Genomic DNA, 21260 nt, shown 5'->3' on the forward strand with positions numbered 1-21260 from the left:
AATAGGGTCACAATCATAGACATTCGCAATACCAGGTGATAGCAGGGTCGCCGAGAAGGAACATGAAAAAATCGCAAGATACCAGGACTTAAAAATCGAAATTCAACGACTATGGCACAACCAGCAGTGGTAATTCCAGTGGTAATTGGCACACTGGGTGCTATTCCAAAAGCACTGGAATTACATTTAAAACAGTTAAAAATTGACAAATCACCATCAGTCAAATGCAAAAAGCCGCACTGCTTGGATCTGCACGCATATTACGAAAATACGTTACGACGTCCTAGGCCCCTGGGTGGGGCCCGACTAGTAACCAATGCCAAATCCGGCGAAACAACTGGCCGCTGTGATACAATTGTATAATAATAATACGAAAATACGTTACGACGTCCTAGGCCTCTGGGTGGGGCCCGACTAGTAACCAATGCCAAAATCCGGCGAAACAACTGGCCGCTGTGATACAATTGTATAATAATAATAATAACAACAACAACAACAACAACAACAATAATAACAGAAAAGATGTGATAAAAATCAAGAATGGAGAGTTGGCAGAACAAAGCACTGCATGGCCAATTTCCTGGAAAAATAAAAGATAAAGTGGACAGTGAACAAACTTGGTTATGGTTAACAACAGTACATTAAAGAAAGAAACAGAGGTCACTAATCCTGGCTGCGCAAGAACAAGCTATCTGCACAAATGCCATTAAGGCCAAAATCGAAAAATCCTCTGATGATGCCAAATGCAGACTTTGCAAAGAAGCTGATGAAACTGTTGATCACATACTCACGTGCTGTAAAAAAATCGCGCAGACTGATTATAAATTGCGGCACAATTCAGTAGCACAAATGATCCATTGGAATTTGTGCAAAAATTATAAGATTAAAACAGGAACCAACTGGTGGGAACATCAGCCTGAAAAAGTCACCGAAAATCAATGGTAAGATCTTGTGGATTTCCGTATACAAACGGACAAAATACTGGCGCATAATACACCAGACATCACACTGGTTGAGAAAAATAAGGTCACAATCATAGACATCGCAATACCAGGTGATAGCAGGGTTGCCGAGAAGGAACAGGAAAAAATCGCAAGATACCAGGACTTAAAAATCGAAATTCAATGACTATGGCACAAACCAGCAGTGAGATATTCCAGTGGTAATTGGCACACTGGTGCTATTCCAAAAGCACTGGAATTACATTTAAAACAGTTAAAAATTGACAAAATCACCATCAGTCAAATGCAAAAGCCGCACTGCTTGGATCTGCACGCATATTACGAAAATACGTTACGACGTCCTAGGCCCCTGGGTGGGGCCCGACTAGTACCAATGCCAAATCCAGCGAAACAACTGGCTGCTGTGATACAATTGTATATAATAATAATAATAATAATAATAATATAATAATAATAATAATATAGACGGATTAAAAAATCTAATTAAAAGACAAACTTAGCCCTTCTCCTTTTGCTCTGCAAAACAAAAGTAGAGGAAAGGATAGAGGTGTCCCAAACCCCAGCTGTTTACAGCAAATTTCTCACAACACAAAAGCCCAAACACTCTGCAACTAGCATTGCCAAGAAGCTGTCCAGGACCACGCAAAGATCCCCTTTCCAGCAGAAGCCACCAATTCAGCAGGAAAGGAGGCAGGGGCTGGCCCCGGACCAGCAGGGAGGGAGAGGGCCAGCTGCCGGCAGAGGGGGAAACCCCCAGAGCTTTTCCATTGGATGAGAAAGCCCTTTGAGTTGGAAAGGGAAGGAGCCGTGGCATCCAGCAAACAGGCACAGGGTAGCCAGCCAGCCAGCCAGCCAGGAGGAAAGGCAGTCATCCTGATAAGTTGTTTGTGCAACACAGGGAGGGAAGGTCATTTGATAAATATGGCGATGACGAACCCCCAGGGCAAAGCTATCACTCTCTCTCTCTCCTCACACAGCCAAAAAAATAATGAGGAAGCCAAGGTCTTAGCAGCTGCAATAAGTAATAAACCACATCTACCCTATGTTGCAAGATGCCCGGCTTACTGGCGAATTAACACCTCCCAACGGTGCCCAGCCCACAGCTTTCTTGCAACACTGGCATGGCTTCACAGAAAGGGGGGGGGGGGACAAAGCAAACCAACTGCCTTGGCCAATCACCCTCCGTTTCAAAAGGGAGCTTCTGTTTACTGGCCTGGACTGAAGGACTTCGGAAGAAGGGCAACTCCCCAGCGCACTTCAGTGATGGAATGCAAACAGATTTTCAGGGAAATGGACGGAAGAGCTAATTCTAAATACCCAACACCCTTCTTGAGTTTACCCAACACTCGGTTGACCAATACCCTGAGGAGAAACATAGAATCTGGTCCTCCCCCATCACCCTCCTTCCCACCCCTTTCCAAAAGCCACCAACTAAAGTAACCATGCATTAGGACAGAGGGGGCATTCAGCAGGTTCTGACCAGTTTTGGAGACCTGGTAGTGGAAATTTTGAGTAGTTCGGAGAACCAGTAAATACTGACTGGCCCCGCCCCATCTATTCTCTGCCTCCCGAGTCCCAGCTGATCAGGAGGGAATGGGGATTTTACAGTATCCTTCCCTTGCCACGCCCACCAAGCCACGCCCACAGATCCAGGAGTAAAAAAAAATTGAATCCCACCACTAGATTAAGGTATTATGTGAAGCTAGACACATTCTTTGTATTGTGCTGTAAACTGGAGTTTATTCTGCAAACTACAGTTACAGATGCTGTGCTTTAGTAAGATGCACACGTGAGACAGCAGAACAAACACAAGGGATGCCTTTTCTCCCAGTGGTTCGTAGTCTCCAGGAGGAGGACATGCTGGACTTTGAACAGCCATGAAAAAGTGCAACATTTTGTTGCAGCTCTGATTGAATGCCGAGCTCTTTTTCTGCAAAGCCATCCCTGCCCACTCCAGGCTGAGGAGGAGAGAAGAGGAGAGGGGAGAGGAAAGGAAGGAGAGAGGGAGAGGAGGAGAGGATGAAGGGGAAAGGAGGGGAAGGAGAGGGGGCAGGAGAGAGGGAGAGGGAGGGAGGGGAGGAGGAAAAGGGGATGAAATGGAGGAGAGAAGAAGGGGAGGAACAAGAGAGGAGAGGGGGCAGGAGAGAAGGGAGACGGAAGAGGGAGGGAAAGGGAGAAGAGGATGAAAGGGAGAAGAGAAGAAGGGAGAACAACAAGATGGGAGAGGTAGAGAGGAGAGGAGGAGAAGGCAGGGGAAAGGGAGAAGAGGATGAAAGGGAGAAGAACGATGGGAGGGTGGAGAGGAGAGAAGGAGAGGGGAGGGAGAGGGAAGGAGATAAGATGAGAGGAGGAGAGGGCAGGAGAGAGGGGAGAGGGAAGAGAGAGAAGAGATGAAAAGGAGAAGAGAAGAAGGGAGAGGAACAAGAGAGGAAAGGAGGAGAGGGAAGGAAAGATGGGAAAGGAGAGGGAAGAGGAGAAGAGAAACCGTGCTTATCCCCTTACCTCTTCCACTGGGATGAAAGAACTGGGGCCTCTTCCCAGCTGGGGGATTTTTATCCCTCTATCCTGGGAATAAAAGAAAGGATGTTACAAGACACTCCCATCCTGAACACACCCCTGTTGTCCTCAAGGCTTCAAAGGGAAGCGCCCACCCGACAGCGGGGATCAAACAGCGGCAGGGATCCAACGGGAGGAGGAAGACAAAGCCGCAAGGCCAAAGAGCAAAGGTGGGGGGCAGAGAGGAGCACACCTAGCCCAGAGCAATCCTTATCCCGATTTCCCAGGGGGAAAAAAAACCGCTTGCTGATAAACTGTTCCTGCCCTCCCCCTCCCCCTCCCATGGGAAGGCTGCAGGAACTGCATCAGAGGCACCTGCCCAAAACTGGTTAGCCCAGCAGAAAGACTGACTTAAGGTGCAGCCAGGTGCATAGCAGGGCAGGCAGTGAGGCTGAGGACCAACCCCCAAATAACAAGCTCCCATATTTGACCTCAACTGCCCCAACCTCCACCACCGCCAAGGACCAGGATTCCTTGCTATGGATCGGGACATCCGTGCTGTGTAATGGAGTTCAGGCTTACATCAGCCGGAGATGCTGCTCATTTTACTTCACTTCCCACACCCACCTCTGCCCTGGAGAAGCTGGAGATCTTTAACCCAGTTTCCTTTTCTTATTTCGCTGAGCTGACGGTGCCAAATGAAAAGAAGGAGGGGGGGGGAAAACCCTCCAGGCTATTAGGCTATCAAGACAGCTGATCCTACCCATTGCTGGGTGAATTCCATGACTAAGTCAACAGAAAGCAGATGTTTCTTTCTTTGAAACGCCTCCCTCCCTCCCTCCACCATCTCAAGGTGGCACCAATTCTATCTCTGGCTCTACAGGGCAGTAGCTCCAGAATAATTGCATGCCCAATGTTTATTTATTTGTATCCCACCATTATTATTATTTTTTACAATAAGGCTGCAAACATATCCACACACACCAAAATTCTTCTCTGCATAAGTGGGTTGATATGGTACCCCAAAGCAGAAGGCCAGAGCTACTTAAAACCAGAGTTAGTCCCATAGGTATGGCTCACCGCAGTGTGTAAACACAGGGCTCTGACAGTATAAGTCACTTTTTTTTTTTTTGTCCTATGGAAAATACAGACTGAAACACTTTTTTTTCAATGTAGAATGCTTTCTATTGGCGGTGAAATTTGCACTAGAACAGTGTTTCTCAACCTTGGCTACTTGAAGATGTCTGGACTTCAACTCCCAGAATTCCCCAGCCAGCGAATGCAGAATGCAACTCCAGAATTCCCCATGCTGGCTGGGGAATTCTGGGAATTGAAGTCCGGACATCTTCAAGTGGCCAAGGTTGAGAAACACTGCACTAGAACAACAGCTTGTCTGGGTTAGGAATGACTAATTTCTCTGTTTCAGACATTCTTTAAAAAGAAAATCTTCATTAAGATTTCACAGCAACCTAATGTGACAGGCCATGAAGCAATTGCCATGATAAGAGTCCCTGGAAGTCACAAAGGTGCTTCTTCCAAAAGGCAAGGTAGGGGTTTTTTTTGGGGGGGGGTGTCCCTTGAAATCGTTTCGCTTCTCATCCAAGAAATTTCTTCAGTTCACTTCTTGGACGAATTTTAGCTTGGGAGCCTGTTTTTGCTGGCAGAGGCATCGCAGGCCGGTCCCTGTTTCCAGGTCGGCCCAACGGGCCAGGTCTAAGCACCTAGTGGGCCGGATCTGGCCCACGGGCCTTGAGTTTGACACCCCTGTTCTAAGTGAACTTGAGGCAGGATGAACATGTGAACTGGCTCACATCTTCTTAACCAACACGCTAAGACCGCCCTTTCTTACAGAGCTGTTTCCTTTAAGCACGTCTCTTCCAAGAATGAGGTTTTATGCGCCCAACAACCACAGCTTCCAATCTCTTACCACAGAGAAACTTTCACAAAGAAAATTATGCTCAGCCGTGATGTGTAAAGCCGATCAGCTCGAGGGCTTGTTAAGGCTCTTTGATGTGGCTTCGTAGCAAACACACTCCTTGCCACGAAATCAAGGGATACGATCAACCTTGCGATTTCTTAGGCAAACTTCATCCTTTGTTTTCTTTTTTTCCTTCTTATGATTGTTTTAAAATCTGACAGCTCTATAAAGGTGAACGGTCCCAGCAGTTTTTACAGCATGTGAGATACTGGCTTAGTACACGGTGTATAACGAGGCAACCTTGTTTGTAAATTTATGGGGTTATCACTTAGTATATTGTTTCTTAAATGCATGGTCCTAGGAGACCTGGGAATCCCCCCCCCAAAAAAAAAACCCCTCTCAGGGATCCTTGAAATCAAATTATTTTCCAGCCCTTGTCGGAAAAGATATAATATTAAAATTTCAGCATTTGAGGGGCTGCCACAAAGAAGAGGGGGTTAAATTTTTCTCCAAAGCACCAGAGGACAGGGCAAGAAATAATGGTTGGAAGTTGATCAAAGAGAGAAACAACTTGGAATTAAGGAAAAACTTCCAAACAGTGAGGACAATTAACAAGAGATTTGACAGTCACTTGTCTGAGATTGTATAGGTTCTTTTGTTTGAGCAGGGGGCTGGACTAGAAGACCTCGAAGGTCCCTTCCAGATTCCTATTCTCTGTTCTGTTCTACTCTACTCTGCTCTGTTCTATTCTCCCATCTTATAATTCTGAGAAGGGGTACAGTGAATACATCAATTTCAATGTTTAATATAGTAAATATTGATAAATATAACTCACACTGTACAAACAAAAGATTTGGGGTGCTCCATAATTTTTAAAAGTGGGAAGGGGTCTTGAGAGAAAAATAAGAAACACTGACTTAGACTATTGTGCAGGTGGGTCCCTGCTCCTGATTTAGTCAATTAGAATCGTGAACAAATAGAATCATGATTAAGAAGAACTATAACTTCGCATGAATCCAGCCTGCATGATGTTTAAAATAGTTACACTTTTGGAAACTGGCACTCAAAGGCATAAGTCTACTTGCAAACTAAAATCTCATAGAGTCACACCTGTTCGGGCAGAATCCGTGCCAGATACGTAATGTGTCAATCTGTTCTCCTCTTAGAGATGTTACACTACAGAACGTAAATAATGCTGAAAGCATAAGTAAAGCTGTCTTGGATACTAAGGGATGGAGCAGGACTCATTTTTTTCCTCCCCTTCACATGAAGCAAAAATCTCCACATTTTACCCACTCACGGTTCACTAGAAAGATAAAAGCAACCTGAGTCAACAGTTCGTAGAAATGCTGACTCCTGGATCTGAAAAAAATAAATAATAATGGAGAGAAGCCAGCAACCGACAGCCGGAAGCCCAAACAAGATTTTCTGGAAGACCAGCTTTTACCCCTCTGCTCCCCGCAACCCTCTGGCCCTCCCCAACACCAGCCCCACTCCGCCCCCCTGCAACACACATATCTGAAGTGAGCAAGTGCGACTCTTGTGGAAAATAAAGCCTGCAGAACTGCTGACTCTGCAGGCGTCTTTTCCAGCCGGCCAGCGAGAGAGCAAGCGCACACGTGATCCCTCAAAGGAAAACAGCAGGGCAAGAGCCAAGCAGCTGGCACAGGTTGCCAAATTGCTAGTTCAGCACCAGGTGCTTCAGCAAAGGGTAACTATGTTTAAAAAGTAGAGGCAGTCCTCGCCTTACATCAGTTCAATTAGTGACCATTCAAAGTTACCACAGTGACCTAGGACCATTTCCCACACTTAGGGCACTTGGCCTTTTTCACACTTATGGACATTTCTGTATCTCCCCACAGTCCCGTGATTTGCATTCGGTTCATATTTATGACGGTTGCAGTGTTTCCGGGAGGGTGTGTGTGTCACGTGATCCCCCTTTGCAACCTTCTGACAAGCAAAGTCAATGGGGAAGCCAGATTCACTTAACGCCCGTGTTACTAATTTAAGAACTGCAGTGATTCGCTTAACAACGGTGGCAAGAAGGGTGGAAAAACAGGACAAAACTCACTTAACAAATGTTTCACTTAGCAACAGAAATTCGGTTGTGGTCGTAAGTCGAGGATTACTTGCATTATAATGGGGCAAGGTTGTTTCAAAAGATAAATCACCCGGGTGGTTAACATCGTATCATATCACATTGCAGAATAACAGCGTTGGAAGGAGGTCTTCTAGTCCAACCCCCTGCTCAAGCAGGAGACCCTGTATCATTTTAGACCAATGGTGGTCCAATCTCCTCCAGGGATGTAGCACCCACAATATTGCATTCTGATTGCCCATTACTGTATTTCTCAACCTTGGCCACTTGAAGATGTCCGAACTTCAACTCCCAGAATTCCCCAGCCAGCGAATGCTGGCTGGGGAATTCTGGGAGTTGAAGTCCGGACATCTTCAAGTGGCCAAGGTGAGAAACACTGGTCTATTATTATATTAATGTACATCAATAGATGTACATTATAGATCAATAGATCAATAGTCCTCGACTTACAGCCATTTGTTTAGTGACCGTTCGAAATTAAAACAGCACTTTTAGAAAGTGACTTACATCGGGTCCGTCACAGCCTTTCCACGGTCATGCGATCGAAATTCACACACATGGCAAAAGGCACGTATTTATGACAGTTAGAGAGTGTGATCCTCATTTACAATCTCCTAGGTGGTTTCTTACAAGCAAAGTCAATGGGGGAAGCAAGCTTTGCTTAACAACCACATGAGGCACTTAATAACTGAAATGGTTCCCTTAACAACCATGCCAAAAAAAAGGTTGTAAAATTGGGTGTGCAACTGCCTGGCTTGGCAACAGAAATTCTAGTCCCAATTGTGGAACTTCTGACTGTGTAAAGTCAAGGACAACCTGTACAGCATTAACAGTGTCTTTTAGCCAAGAGCAGCAAATATGAGGAATTCTGAATACTTAATCAACATTATTCAATCTTTGGCAAGCTTCTTCTTTCTCCAGATAGATTTAGATGCAACGACACCACACCTTAATTACAATTAGGCAGCAGGCTGCCTCCCCCACTCCTTTACGTTTTAAATTTGATTATTTGCACCACAAACATGTTGTTTTGTGCTGGATGTTTTCCTACCAGTTAACAGTTGATTTCACACATGTCACTCGAGGCTAGAATCTGCCTGCATGGCTTGGATTTTGCTCAAACAAGATTTGCAGTACTTAAGGCAAAATAAATAAATAAATAAATCAAAGGTGATCCCAATCCAATCCTATCTCTCTATTCCAAATTTCCAATCCCCTATTACTACACTAGCTTTATGAGAATAGTTTATGAGACCAGAGGTTTAATCTTCTGAGCTTTCGGAGTCGTGTTGAAGCCCATCCTCAGGAATTCTTGTCACAAGGAAGAGAGACAGAAGTTGATAAGAGACAGACGTTCCCCGAGGATGGTCTCCAGCACGCCTCCGAAAGCTCAGAAGACTAAGCCTCTCAGAGAAGTTTCCTGAGAATGAGACTGAAAGCTTGGAAGACTGAACCTCTGGTCCTGGTTACTGACCCAGATTAGATCCTGCAAGAATTATTTCTTCTCTCCCAATCCACAAAAGGTGTGGTGATATGACTCACTTTGACCCTCATGGTTTCAGATCTCAACCAACTACTTGGCTATCAAGTTATCACTCATGGAGCCAAATCACTTTCCATATTGATCTAGATGTCAATCTTGGGATAACCAGTTGTTAACCTCTTATATTGTGCTTGATCCCACTGGATAAGGACACTGGTAACCTGCATTACAATCACAAGTCCCTTTTCTTCAAGGATGGACAAGATCTAAAGATACTAGATACTATCACATACCAGTACGACAGTAACTTGAGAAGTCAAGACAGTCTTCCTCAGTGTGGTGTACTGGCCCGCAACCCGATCATCCTCATCCTAGCATATAGGTCAATTTTTTTGAGGACATTAGATTGGAGAACATGGACAAATGCAGAATTGGTTGACTCCCAATTATTGATTATTCAAGTCTACAAGCCAGTTCAAGGTAAGCAGGTAGAGGCGGCTTCTTGTGACTTTTGAAAAACAATCGCTTCTAATTCAATCTCTTCCCATCTTCATTGCTTTTCAGATTCTTCCTCTAGTCTTTAAAAGTCCTGTTTCTGCCCATGGTTGCTTCTCATCCTTATAAGCAACCTCTTTCTATCAAGAGCCCCACAAAAAGTTCAAATGCATCCAGTCTAACTTCAGATAATTCCACTTCCCACCAGGTGATTCTCTTGACAAAAGACAAGCCCATAATTGGTAAAGGTAAAAGTTCCCCTCGCACATATGTGCTAGTCTTTCCCGACTCTAGGGGGCAGTGCTCGTCTCTGTTCAAAGCCGAAGAGCCAGCGCTGCCCAAAGACATCTCCAGTCATGTGGCTGGCATGATTAACCACCGAAGGCACATGGACGCTGTTACCTTTCCCATCAAAGGTGGTTCCTATTTTCAACTTGCATTTTTACATGCTTTCAAAACTGCTTAGGTTGGCAGGAGCTGGGACAAGTAACGGGAGCCCATTCAGTTACGCTAGGAATTTGAACCGTCAAACTGCCGACTTTTCTGATTCGACAGGCTCAGCATCTAGCCACTGAGCCACCGCACCCTTAATTGGTAGAAATACTGAAACCAAAGGAAAACCTCCACTAATAACTTTGTTTGCAAATCCAACATTCCTCACTTCCCAGAGCTAAAGACTCATAAGCATTTCTCAAAGTGCCAAAAATCAGGGATCTTGGGTTTATATCTCCAAAACAACGAGATCTAACTGGGTTACACAGAAATAGAGAGGGCTAAAAAAACCTCAGATAACCATGATTGGCTTCATCACTCCTTCTCACAAATATCAGTCAACACAAAACGTGCCTTAACAGGCTAACCCAGAGTTCTTGGGAAAAGATAAAGTCTTCCCCATAACTACCACAGGCTAATACTACCATGAGTACAGATGCTCAAGGACAGCAGGGGTAATATCGAACTTGTTTCCTCTGGAATTCCCCAGTTGTTATCTTAGCATTGGAGTGCAGTTATAAGTGCTACACAGCCTGCCCTGGATTTCCTCTAATGGAGATATATTCCACCATTATGGCTAGACAAGATTCTACCCTCAGCCCAGCTAGAATGTATTCATTGAACAGGGAGGAAATATCATTCTCTTCTTCAATCTACAACAAAGATCTTGAAGATCTCTTCTTTTCTTTGTCAGCTGCTGGAGATGAGTGCAAACTTGTGTTCAAGTACTCCTTGCCTTATGACTCATCATTTAGTGGCTGCTTGGGGTTATGACGGATCTGCCTGGGAAAACTTACATGACTTGGTTCTGAACTCCCTTCCCCCAGTGACCATATTCCAAGCAACTGGCCATCATTTATGGCTTTTTGCAGCATCCTGCAAGCCACATGACCATTGTTTTATGATGTTTTTGCCAAAAAAGTCGCATTTATTTCCGGTTTTTACCAAAACTGGCCTCTAACGAACTCCAATTACACTTAGGGATCATGGTGGCCACTTAATGGCCACCACAAATAGATCCAACAATCAGATTGGTCTATTGGGTAACTTACTGTACGACATCATGACTTACGACCGTTGAAGGGTAAGCTCCCTTATGGGTCATAAGTCAAAGACTACCTATTATTCATCAGAGTTGATCATCATTCAGCTTTGCTCTGAACTCTTCATGATTTCGGCACCCTTGATAACAGAGTTCAAAATCTCCCAAGTCTCAGTACTATCATTTTTAGCAGTTTGGTGGTAACATTAAAAGCTAAAGCTTAAATACATCAGGTCAGGTTAAAACAACTGGCAAACCAGCTATTGCTTACCCATCCTCCCCCTTTAAGAAACAAAGAGATTGATTCTAGATATTTTTAACAGGCGAAGAATGACATCAACATGTTCTTCTAAATTTAAATTCAATTTCTGGCTTACCTCTGGAAGTAGTGGGTGTTCCATCACTGGAGGTTTTTCAAGAAGAGACTGGACCGCTATTTGTCCAGAATGGTATAGAGCTGTGATGGCAAACCTATGGCATGTATGCCAGAGGTAGCATGCAGAGCCCTCTCTGTGGGCACATGCTCTGTCTCCAGCTGCTCTTCTGGTTTCCGGTGTGCGTATGCATGCTAGCTAGCTGATCTTTGTGCGTGCTGGAGCACCAAAAACCTGAAGACCAGCTGGCCGGTGTGTATACACACGACTCTGGCCACCTGGTCTTTGTGTTTCCAGCGCTCTGGCACGCAGAAAGAGCAGCTGCCCAGCACGAATGCATGCGATGTAAACCAAAAGAACAGGTGGTAGCATGCAAATGCACACCGACCAGCTGGTCTTTGGGTTTCCGGAGCTCCAACACAAGCAAAGATCAGCTGGCCGGAAACCAGAAGACGAGGTGGCCGGCACACGTATGCTCACAGGCCAACTGGCCTCCAAGTTTCTGGGGCTCCATTCACATGCGCTCAGTTTGACCACTCAGTTTACCATCACTGGTATAGACTCTCCTAATCAAGGAAGGGGCTGACTGGAAGACCTCCAAGGTCACTTCCGACCATATTATTCTACGTTTCCAATATTATTTCTGCTTTAATTTATGCAAAGGCTGGATTGACAGGTTATGTTATACAATATGTCAACAGCCTCACTGAGATTGACACCAAAGTTTAGGGCTCAGCAATGGAAGTTTAATCAGCAAACCATAGTTAAACAAATCATGGTTTACTGCAATGAATGCATTGAGGTCCACATATTGCTTGCAGGTAGCACGGCCTAATTGAACTAATCCCCTTCAATGTAGAAATTGTCTGGCAAGGGGCCCAAGGTTTAGGAAATACACCTACATAATAATTAAGGCTTAATAAAACTAATCTATCATCACAACCACTTCCTCCAGCAGTGATGTCTATCCAATAATAGAAAATAATTATTTCAGAGAGAGCTAATCTGCCACCCCATCTCAAATTGCAGAATTAATTCTCCCTTCCCTCCCCCCTCCCAGAGCTGATATCAGGTAGCCAAATGACAAGGCAAGTACCAAGATGCTGACTGATGGGGTGACGAGGCCACTTGTACTTAGTCAGAACTTGGCACCCACATTCCTGATAAGCAAGTCAGGAGAGGTTAAGCAAATTACAACGCCAGGCTTCAAAACAAGGTTATTATATCGTCACCAACTCTGAAGGCCGAAGTTTACCCAACCTATTGGAGACATGCAAGCAAACCAAATAATGATGAATCAGCTATTTAGATCTACAATTTCATTATGAAACCTAGAAAGAAAGAAAGAAAGAAAGAAAAGAAAGAAAGAAAGAAAGAAAGAAAGAAAGAAAGAAAGAAAGAAAGATCCTAGAAGATGACTAATGCTAAAATCTCCCACTCTGTAAACATACTGCTCATCAAAATGACAGACATTAATTCACATAGAGCCATCACATCTGATCTTTTTGTTTCAAAACCAGAGCCATCAATTCTGGACTGTAGCAATCTGGGTCGCCATTAGATGTCAACAAAAAGATACAGAGAAAAGGCTCCTATTTAATATCTGCCTGGATATATAATATTGTAGGTATCTAATACTATCTAATAACTGCCTGGATTTTTGAAGTTCAGATCAGACACCTGTAATCAGGAACAAAACCAACCCCTTAGCTAGGTTGAACATACTTCATCAGGGCTCTGGTGACTATATTATTATTTTAACTGACAACAGCCTGCAGTCTGAAAATTTGAAAATCTCTGGTTAGGAATTCACTATTGCTATTATTAACAAGTTTACTCAGTGTTGGAAATAAATAAATTGGGGTCAAATATCTCTCTAAACCAGTGCTTCTCAACCTTGACAACTTAAGATGTGTTGGCTTACACTTGGCAATAAGGATTCTATTCTATTCTGTTCTGTTCCACTCCACTCCACAAATTCTGGAATTCTAAAGTTGCCAAGGTTGAGAAACACAGAAAGAAGAGGTTGAGAAACGCAGAGAAGATGTATGTATTTTATATTTTTCAGTTTCTGATGTACAGTATTTTGAGCTTTCCTTACTTGACTCAAGTCTGATTATTTAACATCATCATCATAAGACTTCTGGCATTTTATTGCATTTATTTTATAAGAGATAACAAGGCATGCTAAAAGTGTGTCTGAAGCACTGAATCCCTAATTCTACATTGACGGATCTAAAGAAATCCAGTTTTGTGTTGTTTGGAAGAATAGATCCAGTTGCATACAAGCTAATAAAGCCCCTTTATATTATCAGCTTGAAGACAACTCTTTTGAGAGCTTTCTTCTCGTTTGAGTTGACCTTGCCATCTCTTTCAAACTATCTTCTTTGTTTTGCTGTCATGTGATTGTATTTTTGTACTGGATATGTTTTATATGGTTTTTTCTTTTCTGTTTAAGCCATCAAGAGTTGTTTTGAGTGCAGTGGCACAGAAATTGTTTAATAAATACATACAGTACTGTAGAGCCAGTTTGGTGTAGTGGGTTAAGGGCGTCAGACTAGTAACTGGGAGACAGTGAGTTCTACCCCCACCTTAGGCATGAAGCCAACTGATTGACCTTGGGCCAGTCACTCTTTTTTAGCCCTAGGAAGGAGGCAATGACAAATGACTTGTGAAATCTGGCAGGAACTTATCCAGGGCAGTTTCTAGAAGTGAAGATTGACTCAAAAGCACCTTCTCTCCCCAAAATACATACATAACATTGTCAATCTTTTGGAGCTCATAATTGTCACTGCAATAATCTTCTAAGACATACTTTGCTACAATCTCTTGCCCACCCACCACCACTGCCAAACATGTCTTCTTATTCTGCCTTCTGAATGGCACATCTCTGGGCATGCAATATTTAGTAATCTCATAGAAGTTCTCGGTTTCTCTGATTAATTCTGCATTTGCCCTACTTTCCAGGCCAACAGAAGGAGGAGATGTCTCATGGCACCTTTTCAGGCTAACCAATTTTATTAAAAGGCAGACATTTTTGTGAGCTGCACTTGATATAACTTTTAATAAAATCTGTTATTCTGGACAGGTGTTACAGACGGCTCTGATTTTTGGCTAACATAGCAACTACATGGCTCTCCTCCTACAGTGTTTGCAGACTAGGCAATCAACTCCATTCCTTGTTCGACCATCAGGATTTGAAAGTCACCCTAATGATGCAGAAGGGGCCATTGCAGGAATGTTTGAATTGGATATACATTTTAAAGAAAAGGATAATCTCTCCTTCAATGGAAAGACATCTAAAAAACCTGGCAAAGCCAGTGCAAACTGAATAATTTTTATAAATAAATTGTATTACTATTGTTCTTCTCTTCTTCCTAGTATCTATCTCTTCCCATTATGGCTATAACCATGTTGTTTGTATCTTTCAATTTATATTGTTTTATTTGTTTACTAGTATGATTGATAGCTTATTAGTAACCTGACTATCACTAAGTATTGTGTCTTTTTATTCTTGATGAATGTATTTTATTCTCCTTATGTACACTGAAAGCATATGCACCAAATTCTTTGTTTGTCCAATCACACTTGGCCAATAAAGAATTCTATTCTGTTCTGTTCTGTTCTGTTCTATTCTAATGTATTCATCCTCACCTAGATGCTTGATTATAATTGAACAATAACTTGCTGGGTTTGTAACACAAAATAAGCCATAAACCAGAGTGATCAATCTCAAACAGCATGCTAATCCAAAATACAAGCAAAACATGTGACGACTTAATGGTATTGCGAAATTAGTTTCTAACAAAAAGCTTCTAACTTTCTAAGAAAAAAATCATGGGCTGCCCCTAACTCCACTGGATGAAATCGCCAGGTCCCACTGTCTCAGCAGAGTGAGGAAAATCCTCAGGGATGACCCTGACACACCGTGGATAGCATTTCTTTACTCTCCTACCATCAGGTAAGAGATACAGAAGCATAGCCAGCTGAACAAATAGACTGAAAAATAGCTTTATCTATGGTCTGTCAGACTTTTAAATGCACATAACACCAAATCAGGCTAATGTGATAGACTTGCAGTGCCAGTATAATGTGCAACATGTATGTACCTGTGTAATATAAAAAGATAAAGGTTCCCCTCGCACATATGTGCTACTCATTCCCACTCTAGGGGTGGTGCTCATCTCCGTTTCAAAGCCGAAGAGCCAGCGCTGTCCGAAGACGTCTCCGTGGTCATGTGGCCGGCATGACTAAACGCTGAAGGAGCCTGGAACACTATTACCTTCCCACCAAGGTGGTTCGATTTTTCTACTTGCATTTTTACATGTTTTCGAACTGCTAGGTTGGCAGAAACTGGGACAGGTAATGGGAGCTCACATTGTTACGCGGTGCTAGGGATTTGAACTGCCAAACTGCCAACCTTTCTGATTGACAAGCTCAGCGTCTTAGTCACTGAGCCACAGCGTCCCTCATGGTGGAATATAATAGTGTGTGTGTTTGTGTGTGTGTGTGTTAGTATGTATGTGGGTATGTGTGTTAGTACTTATTGGGTTTAGGGATTTCTTTTACTTATTGATTTATTGAGATGTATTCTGTGTCCTTGGCTGGGCTGCACCAGGGAGGCTCATTCAATTTCATTATACACATGTTGTGCATCAAAGGTTTGATTTCATTTGATAACCCATAATTAGTTGGGGTGATACCCAACAAATACCACCAAATTACTTGAACTGGTCCATCTTCTTCAATGTCACAATGTCAGTCTGCTGTGATCCAAACTCTGGTACATTCACATGACAGTGTATCCACCAATTACCCAAAGCGTGCATGCCAACCCAACTTCTGCAATAACTTATCATTTACAATAGTCCTTGGCTTTCCAAAAACTACAGGTGGTCCTCCACTTACGACAACCACAATATAGCTCAAAATTATGTTGCTAAGTGAGAAATTGGTTAAGCGAGTTTTGCCCCATTTTACGACTTTTCCTGCCATATGTTAAGTGGATCACTGCCTTGTGATGAATTAATAGCAAGGTTGTTAAGTGAATTTGGCTTGACTTTGCTTGTCAGAAGGTCGCAAAAGCAGATCACATGACCTCTCCCACCCCCCGGGACACCGCAACTGTCATAAATGTGGTCAGTTGCCAAGCATCCGGATTTTAATCATGTGGCCGTGGGGATGTTGCAACTGTGATAAATGCGGAAAAATCGCTCATAAATCACTTTTTCATTGATGTTGAAGAAGATGCATCATTTTCATGCAACTTTGAACGGTCACTAAGTGAACCATTGTAAGTGGAGGACTACCTGTATTGATCTCCATCCAAACTAGCTAGTGAGATTAATAATCAAGGATGCTGGGGGGAATACAAGTATTCTAGTACTCGTTGCAACAGAGATGTGGGCAGGTTCTCAACGTACAACCATTTGTTTACTGATCGAAGTTGCAGTGACCTTGGAAAAAGTGACGTATGAGCCGCAGCAGCATCCCCATCATCGGGGGATCAAAATTCGGGCACTGTGTAATTTACAATGATTGTGGCATCCCAGAGTCATTGCGACCTTCCCAGGCAGCTCCTGACAAGTGAAGTCAATGGCGGAAGCCAGCCTCCCATGGAACTCTAATTCTCTCCTTTCCACCCAGAAGAATGGCATTTTGTTATTCTATTTCCTTCAATCCCTCTTCCAAAAATCTTGGTGGGGTTTTTGTTTTTGTTTTGCAAAGCCTTAATGTCTTACTGTGGCCTGGCGCATGCACACGCTAACACATGTCTTACTCAAGCAAACAAGCACGGGCTGTTTCCCTGTTTACTCTTACCCATACTTCCTTCCCTTTCTTCTGTTATTTCCTTGGGTTGCATTTTACCTCCTCAGGGCGAGCAATCTGTTGCCTGTGTGCGCGCCTGCATGAGCTTTGCGTTGCTCCTGCATGCATGTATTGCACAAGCCCAAAAGCACATCTCTCTCTCTCACACGCACACAAACCTGCAGATTCAGTGGCTGTCTCTGAATACCCCACACAAAGGTGACGATTCGGTGGACTCGGTCACAATTGCCTGGACTCTCCTAAAAATTAAGCCCCTAAACTATGATTTGCAAATCGTGCCTGCTCAGTTCATAGAAGAGCCCGTATGCAACCCAAACGGCCACTAAGCATTTGGCAGTTGGGTGAATCACAGCTACAAAGTGATATCCTTTTTAAACTCGATCTCCAGGTTATGCGGGATCAGAATCTCCAACTTCCTGTTCCTGCAAGTGTCTGCTTTGGTGAGTGACTTTACAGCAGGGGTGTCAAACTCAAGGCCCGGGGGCTGAATCCGGCCCGCAGGGTGCTTAGATCTGGAACCCTGGAAACAGTGAAGGACTGGCTGGCCACATGCCCACCCAAGTTCCATTTTCGCTGGCAGAGAGTTGTGGGAGGCCGCAGCAGCCAAAAACGGAGCTCAGGAGCCCCGTTTGTGCTGGCAGAGCACTTGGGCTACCACAGGCACCCCCGACACGAGTGATGTCGAGATGGCCACACCCACCCTGCCCACGCCCACCCCAGCCCCCCAAGGTCAAACACAACCCTGATGCAGCCCTCAATGAGACTGAGTTTGACATCCCTGCTTTACAGGCATTATAATGCCCTGGCACTTAACTTGCACCCTTCCTTCATCGTCAGATATGAGACGGATAGCAAATACATTTCATAATAAATAAAATAACATCATGGCATACATGATACCATTCACATTGTTTACTTACTCAGTTTTGTAAGGTCGCCAGTCTCAAAATCATGACTCTGAGCAGCGAACAGTATGCCAAGAAATATTAAAAATGTTAAGATAAAAACATCACACTGAGAAAAACAGAAAAAACAACACACCTAGACATAGCAGTCGGGGTAAAAACACCCATCTATCACAAGTCAACATAACCACACCTCCTGATCTCCAGGCCTAGTAACACAACTGCTTCTGTCCTGACGCAACTGCTGAGAAAAACAGTATGTGTACTATGTGATTTTTAACCCTTGTATTTGTTGGCTGGGTTTACACAGCACACTTAGCTAACCCATCGATCAACTCAACAGCTGCATGCACAAATGTAAAGCTTCATTAGAGGTAAACTAGGTCATTGCATTATCTGAGATAGCGTATTGTACAACACAGGATATCTAGTTGGTTTATGCTGCTATGCCCAGGAAGGCATAAAATGGCTTAATAAACCGGGCTAATTATTTAGTGTGAACCCATGATGCTATCGAATCAGATAGAAAAAGATAAGAGAGCAATGGAATTATTCAGCGAGAACAGCCAAAATTTGGGGCTTGGGGGAGGCCCAGAGAGAGTTTAAGGCTATTATATTATCTCTTACCTTGGAATGCAACAAAAATAACTACTAATTCAATTTAACCAGGGTGTGTGTGGTGTCAGTTTTGTGTATTTGTTAAAAGTGCTGGACCAAAAATGTTAAGTTCCTGGATATCAGGGAGTAAATTGGGCCACTCATGTTTTCTTTAAACAGAATAGAATAGAATTCTTTATTGGCCAAGTGTGATTGGACAGACAAGGAATTGTGTTTGGTGTATATGCTCTCAGTGTACATAGGAGAATAAAATACATTCATCAAGAATAAAAAGATACAACATTTAATGATAGTCAAGGTTACTAATAAGCTATCAAATTGTACTAGTAAACAAATAAAACAATATAGACTGAAAGATACAAGTAACATGGTTATAGTCATAAATGGGAAGAGATAGATACTAGGAAGGAAGAGAATAATAATAGTAATACAGTCTTAGTAAATTATTGACAGTGTTGTGGGAATTAGTTGTTAAGCAAAGTGATGGCATTCAGGGGGAAAAAACTGTCCTTGTGTCTAGTTGTTCTGGTGTGCAGTGCCCTATTGCTGTCATAAAAAAACAACAACTCCACACTGTGCTGTGTGAAATTACCAAGGAAAAACAAACTGTCCATTTAATATTAAATACTGTAATAGAGCAATGGGGAGGGATAAGAATTAAAAGCCCGCAGTCTGTGCCTACAGCTGTGTGATGGGAGAGCTTCCCAGAAACTTCCCCATCCCTTTGGAGTCTGAAAAAGGGGCAAGGAGAATGCTAGGGCTTCCTCCCTTGGGGCCCAACGGGCAAAGCCACAATCCGGAGGGGTGTGTCTCTCAGTTGCACAACTACTGAAGAAGAGACAACCACACTTCTCAGCTGTTACACAGGAAGGGACTGGAGCCAAGTCAAGGGGAGCTGCTTGACAATTGGTATGAAAAAACGCTGATATTTCCTTCTTTACTATGACTGTTACTATTGGCTCTTAAGCCTACACTGAAATGGGGTGGGGTGGGGTAGGAAAGACACCTGCCTGCTACACTTTAATATCCTTTTTTCCAAGCATCCAAAAGTAACAGATGATGGGTGAAACATAGGGAGTCCTCCACCACGATTGAGCCCAACATTTCTGTTGCTAAGTGAGACGTTTGTTAAGAGAGTTTTGCCCCACTTTACGGCCTTTTTTTGCTACAGTTGTTAGTGAATCGCTGCAGTTGATAAGCTAGTAACTCGGTTGTTAAGCGAATCTGGCTTCTCCATGACTTTGCTTGTCAGAGGGTCACAAAAGAGGAACACGTGATCTTGGGACATAGCAACGGTCATAAATATAAACCAGTTGCCAAGTGTCTGAAATTGATCACGTGATCATGGGGATGCCTCAAAGGTTGCAACTGTGAAAAATGATCATAAGTCACTTTTTTCAATGCTGTTGTAACTTGTCATTAAATGAACTGTTGTAAGTCGAGGACTGCCTATATTATCCAAGTCAATATAAAGAGACAGTGCCTACAATGGGTGAAGCTCGCTTTTCTTATTTCCACCAAGTGCTGCTTGGATGCACAAGTTTACGATCAAGGAGAGGTGATAGATACTTCATTAACAGTTCTTCCTACTTCTATAGTAAAATATAAAACTTAAGGATAAGAATGCTTTAAAAAAAACAGCAAGATACCCAACATTCTTAAGATCAATTGCATATTTCATAATTGAAATGACAAGTGGGCCGGGCTTCCTTTAAAAGCACTAATTAAAGGACCTCAATTAAGTTATGTATCTGGTTGCATCATTGCTTGAAAGCTTCCCTCTGAAATTGAGCTGACGCAGCAGTTTAAATGGATACGGACTGCCTCAGGAGCAAATGTTTAAACATCTCCTTGACCTACTCACTGAATTTCCCCTTTATTTATTTAATTTATATGTCACCCTGTCTCATCACGTGAAGCGATTCCAGGCCGCTTACAAAAAGGTGGGTGGAAAAAAAATTGAAACAAAATCAAGGAGGATGAAATAAAATGCATTATCTGGTTTGCACAATCGTATCACACTGTATGTGATATGTGCTGAAGAAGACTCCTGTGAGTCCCTTTGGACTGCAAGGCGATCCAACTGGTCAGTCCTAGAGGAGATCAACCATGACTGCTCTTTAGAAGGCCAGATCCCAAAGAGGAAACTCAAAGACTTTGGCCACCTAATGAGAAGGAAGGACTCACTGGAGAAGAGCCTCATGCTGGGAAAGATGGAGGACAAAAGAAGAAGGGGACAGCAGAGAATGAGGTGGCTGGGTGGAGTCACCAAAGCAGTCGGAATGAGCTTAAATGGACTCCAGGGGACGATAGAGGACAGGAGGAACGTTGTCCATTGGTTGCAATAGGTTGGACACGACTTTGCAACTAACAACAATCACACTGTAGTGTAAACTCATTGCAGGGCCATTACACACCACACATTAAGCAATGAGCAAGTAAGCAAAGTGGAAACTAGCTGCACTCAAGCACGGATTCGTTGTGAACAACCTCAAATTACGCCACCTACGTTCCTACCTAAGCATAGTACACAAAATTATTTGCTGTA

General features: G+C 43.3%; 1 protein-coding gene across 3 annotated transcripts in view; it reads right to left on the minus strand.

The window, feature by feature from the left end:
• The window catches only part of SESN2 (sestrin 2), a 45995-nt gene that overhangs the window by 22591 nt on the left and 2144 nt on the right, over window positions 1-21260 (minus strand). For 2 of the 3 annotated variants that reach the window (XM_032227161.1, XM_032227160.1), the window contains exon 2: window positions 3465-3527. The exons of the other annotated variant lie outside the window; for it this stretch is intronic. In XM_032227161.1, coding sequence (XP_032083052.1) covers window positions 3465-3527 — 63 coding nt within the window. The remainder of the gene's footprint in view (window positions 1-3464; window positions 3528-21260) is intronic. 3 annotated transcript variants of the gene reach the window in all.

The sequence above is a fragment of the Thamnophis elegans genome, chromosome 12 (assembly GCF_009769535.1).
Source record: "Thamnophis elegans isolate rThaEle1 chromosome 12, rThaEle1.pri, whole genome shotgun sequence".
In the NCBI taxonomy this organism is placed as follows: Eukaryota; Metazoa; Chordata; class Lepidosauria; order Squamata; family Colubridae; genus Thamnophis; species Thamnophis elegans.